This window comes from Lycorma delicatula, chromosome 6, assembly GCF_047948215.1.
Source record: "Lycorma delicatula isolate Av1 chromosome 6, ASM4794821v1, whole genome shotgun sequence".
In the NCBI taxonomy this organism is placed as follows: domain Eukaryota; kingdom Metazoa; phylum Arthropoda; class Insecta; order Hemiptera; family Fulgoridae; genus Lycorma; species Lycorma delicatula.
Window position 1 is genome coordinate 31,867,498 of NC_134460.1, and position 4,858 is coordinate 31,872,355.

A 4,858-nucleotide genomic window follows, 5' to 3' on the forward strand; every position below is an offset into this window, starting at 1 on the left:
TTTCTACTTATTTCAATTAAAACAATACCTATCTTTAAGCAAATCTTTGAACGATTAAATATAAAAATATTACTTACACACACGTACGTGTATGTTTTTAATCTCCGGGACCACCATTAGGCATTGCTTCACAGGATGAGATATGAATGATTTGTAGCGTGTGAAAATGCCATGCCTGACCAGGACTCGAACTTAGGACCTCCGGATGAAAGGCTACCACTCGCACCACGGAGGCCGGTGCGACTGATACACGTATGTGTATGTACTAGCTAATATATATATTTTTTTTTAATGAAAAAACCTTGAAGGAAAGTTCTATGTTAAATCCTTTATTAAAAAACAACACATTTTAGTTTGATATTTTTTTTCCATACATTTCAGGAATTTTCAACACTACTATTGCTTAATTAAAAAATGAAAAGATTTTGCTGATTAAAACGCTACAACTAAACCCGTATCATTTTTTCTTTGAGTATAAATAAACAATTTATTTTCCATCTGTCAACATCGTAAAAATCACTAATTAATAAATTCTGGATAAAAAGTAAATAAAAATAAAAGAAATATTTTAGTTCATGTAATAAAAAAATTTAATTAACATTTCTAAAAAGATCGATGTAAATGTTACTCATTGAGATTTTCTTCTATAAACTGTACACGAACTGTTTGTACTCGTACTAATACAGGTTTCAGTACGTAAACAGTAATTTGTAAACGGTCAATTTGTAATTTAAAGTTAATTTTGTACAAAAATTGTTTTATCTGTTAATTATTTTGTTTTTTATCATATACGTATTTGTTTAAAATAAATGTATATAAAATATTTTTGATTGAATATCTTTATTTATATTTAATACAGTTATTTCTAATTCTTCCACACACAGTGTGTTTTTATAATTTATAAACTAACAATTATATCTGCTTGGTTAAATGTAGTTATTCAAGTTAAAAGATATCATACTTGTTTTTATACAAGACAAATTAACGGACATCAGATTATAATATTATTTATTTATTTTTAATTACTTTCAATAGGTACTAGTTTATTGCAGATAGTTTATTGCGTACTACCGACATCTTCTATAACAGCATTAACACAAAAACGTAGTAGTCAATTTTTATTACATTTATATACTAACAAACCGTAACTTTTTTATTTAAAACGTGGAACACTGCGACAAAAATACAATTTTATTATTTTTAATAAAATCATTTAAGTTTTTCGTTTATTATCATCGTACTTGAAGATGAATTAGAAACCAACCATAAGTAATAATAAAAAAAAACAAAATAAAAACAGTTATTTATATACACACAAATATATGTAGTATAGAAAATATAACATTTTCGCAGTGTATTCTACATAATGCGTAACACTTTTCTTGAAAGATAGGATCACTAACAAGCCTTTATCTTTCATCTTGAAATTTCTGGGTTCGTATAGCGGTCAGGCGTAGCATTTTTGACGCGTTAAAAAGCTTTTAGTGTACTCTACGCTGGAAGAGTACCCGGTTACAAAAAAATTTCTTCTAACCCTTGAAAAATATAGGAAAACACCGTTAAAGACGAAAAAATTTTTACATTTTAACTTATGAAATTAATAAATTTTAGCAAAAAGAATTTTAAAGTATAAACAAAACTTTATTGTTTTCCCCGATAAAATGAAATTTAATTAAAATTAAAATTTGCATTAGTTAATATCCTTTTCATTGTTTAATTTAGTTTTTAAAATACATATTAACATCGAGACGGTATTACTAATATGACATAACATAAAAAAGAACATTTAGATTAACATAACAAATATTAAATCTTCCAATACGTTGTTTACTATTCTAATAACGCTTGAACAAAAGAGAGATTCGATCCATCGCTTACAACTGGCAACAACAAACAGCATTCAGATGTACACAAATAGAATATATTTATATGTTACTTATAGAAAGGTAATTTGCAATAGATACAAAATATAAAAATTAATTAATCTGACCTTTGCATTCGTTTGCATCACGTGCAGTAGCTCTTCCCCACGGTCGATCAAAATGAAAGGGTTTGCATCGTTCGCAGTCACGACCGGCAGTATTATGTTTACAATCGCAAACAAGTTGACCCTGCGGACCGGACGGTATACAACGAGATGCATGTCCGTTACACTTGCATCGTCCGCCTACCGCTAAATCGGAAACGGCGTAATGATAAGTCATAACGGACGACATGGTACCGGTGGACGTCGTCGAAGTAGTAGTGGTAACGGTCGGCGGTATAGGACCGGTCAAACTATTCGGACCGTCGGCCGAAATACTGGCTGCAGCTACCGGTTCCGATTCGTCACCTCCTGCGGTCACATTATCGTCTTCTTCGCCAGGACGTCGCGGTGAATCGTCAAAATGAAGTCGATTGAATACGACTTTAACGTCCGTAGCGGTCACCCAGTCTTGAAGAACAGGACTGTTATCGAAATCCGGAGCGCTCGGTCGTCCTTCTAAAGTGCTGAAAGCGATCCGCGATGTTAAAGGCGGTTCGCCTCCAGTAAATCGATGAGAATCGGTACAAAGAGCTTCTTGTTCGTTAGCTTTAGTTATGGTGGCGCGATTCGGACGACCGTAAACTCTTCTACATTGAGAACTGTAGAACTGGAAAGGTTGCCAAGTTTTACCATAATCCATACTTTTGTATATCGCGATCGAATCGGGTTTTGCCGCGCGCGGGCAAAATTGTAAACTCACATAAGTCAACTCGTATTTTTTCCCGAGGCTGAGAGACAGAGTGACGTTATCGGGAGGCGCGTTAAACCCGGTGGAAATTGGTACCGGTTCGGATCTCCAACAAGTCACGTTATTCGGATTATTCAAATCGGTTAAATAAGCCGGAGGATACCGTCGACGCGGTTGAGAATCGTCGCAGGTATGACACGGGCCATCAGGAAGATCGCAATAACGAGAAGGTCCGGAACCGGCACCGCATACGCTAGAAGCTTCGACGGGGTTACCGAAAGCGGCGTTAACGAAATCAGGAATACACTTTTTAGGACGGTCCTCGTCGTAACACGGATCCGGAGGCGAATGTTGAGCGGCGAACATTTTCAAATAGCTCTCGGCCCCCGCAGGACCGAGCACCGCTGCAGCCAATACCACCAAGAGGAAGGCCATGGCGCGCGGAGACATCAGACCGCGGCAGCGTACATTTCTCCTCACTACACGACTCGACCGCGCTCGGAACGCAACTGAGACCGCTGTCGTAGCTGACTGCGCGAGAGGCGGGGCCACCGATCTCGACTCTCCCTCCCTCCACTTAACCGTCTCTCCCTCTTAACCGTAACACCTACTACACAACCTATACCTATCTATCTACCTTCTGCCTTAATTGCATCTCTCACTGAGCTCTAATTGGACTCGATAATAGCTATTATTAAAAGTTGAAGCTATCACTTCCGATTTCACTCGCAACATCTACGAGACGCTACATAACTACTCGCACACTGACCCATTAAACGAGATTACGAATTACACATCCGACATCTATCGCGTGCCTATTTTTTAAACTAGTTCAAGAGTTTGAAAGTAAACAAATTCAACGAACCGACATAAAAAATAAAAATATATCCAGCTAAAAAGAAATGTAGAAGTAAATAATTAAGATAAATATTGCAAATTGTAATTTAATACTTTACAAAAATAGTGGTAAATTTAACCTATACGCAGAAGACATTTTAACTAAGAATTACTCAAACTATTTTGCATTAAAAAACACGCAAAAAGTTATTTAATCTCAGGATGAATGAAAAAAAATTAACGATATTTATAAAAAACTGATCAAATATATCAAAACAAGAAATTAGTTCCACATGAGAAAAAATCAATTTTAAATTAAAAGTTAGACATATGCGTGTTATAAAAAAAGATGTTATAAATATGCTGCAATATACAAACCTACAGATGACTATCCTTGAAAACAAAAAATCTTTTTTGATTTTTAATCTAGCAAGGACAGATCTTTTTTGCTGTATAATCACCTTTCATTCAATTCAAGGAAAAATTAATTCAATTTGCTCCAATGTGAAAATAATTTAATTCTAAATTTTATTCTAATAATTTAATTCTAAGTTGATTTTTTTTTTTTTTAATATTTTGGTGAAATTTAATTTCCAATAAGAAATATAATCTCTTAATTATAATAAACAAATTGCCATTTAAATTTATTGCGAAAATACACACTACATCAGTAACTTTTATTCGATTTTACTAAAAACAGAAATAAAAAAAAATAATAATAATAATAAACTTGTCTTTTGTAAAAGCTTTTGCAAACTCGATTTGATTCAAATCGAATCGTTTAGGATAACCACAATTTTATGAATGAAAAACAAAAAGATTATTTCAAGCTATCTTCTCAATTTCACTCGGGAATTCATGCACTATCTCTCTTAATGTACTATACAAAAAAATGATACTTTAAAATTTCATACATTCTCCTCATTCATCTTACCGCATTATCGAGTTATCTAGATAAATCTGATTAAACATTTTCTAATGTTCAAAAATTACGTTGGTAAATAAACATTCAAATCAGACCTCAATTGTTAATTAAATTTAAGGAAACGTTGACACAAATACACAGTGTTAACAAGTAGGAAACCCTCGTAAACTTCAACCCTTTGTAAAAAATTTAAAGCGGGAGAGAAAAGCCCCCGTGAGAGACAAGGAAACCCTCTTGTCTCTAGTCAAGGGAGTTCTTTTAATCCCTTTATCACAAAATTTAACCCTTAAATAACTATTCAATATAAACATAGAAAAATTAAATTTAGTCGATGCTCCTATTTTTGGCACGAGAGACTACCACATAGACAATTGGAGGGAGG

At 33.7% G+C, this 4,858-nt stretch overlaps 1 protein-coding gene across 1 annotated transcript; it reads right to left on the reverse strand.

Annotated features, from left to right (window-relative positions):
* Positions 1-1,976: 1,976 nt before the first annotated feature.
* Positions 1,977-3,207, reverse strand: LOC142326601 (netrin-A-like). The gene has a single exon (XM_075369188.1). It carries the CDS (start codon positions 3,162-3,164, stop codon positions 1,977-1,979), a length of 1,188 nt encoding a protein of 395 aa, XP_075225303.1. The 5' UTR covers positions 3,165-3,207.
* Positions 3,208-4,858: the final 1,651 nt, after the last annotated feature.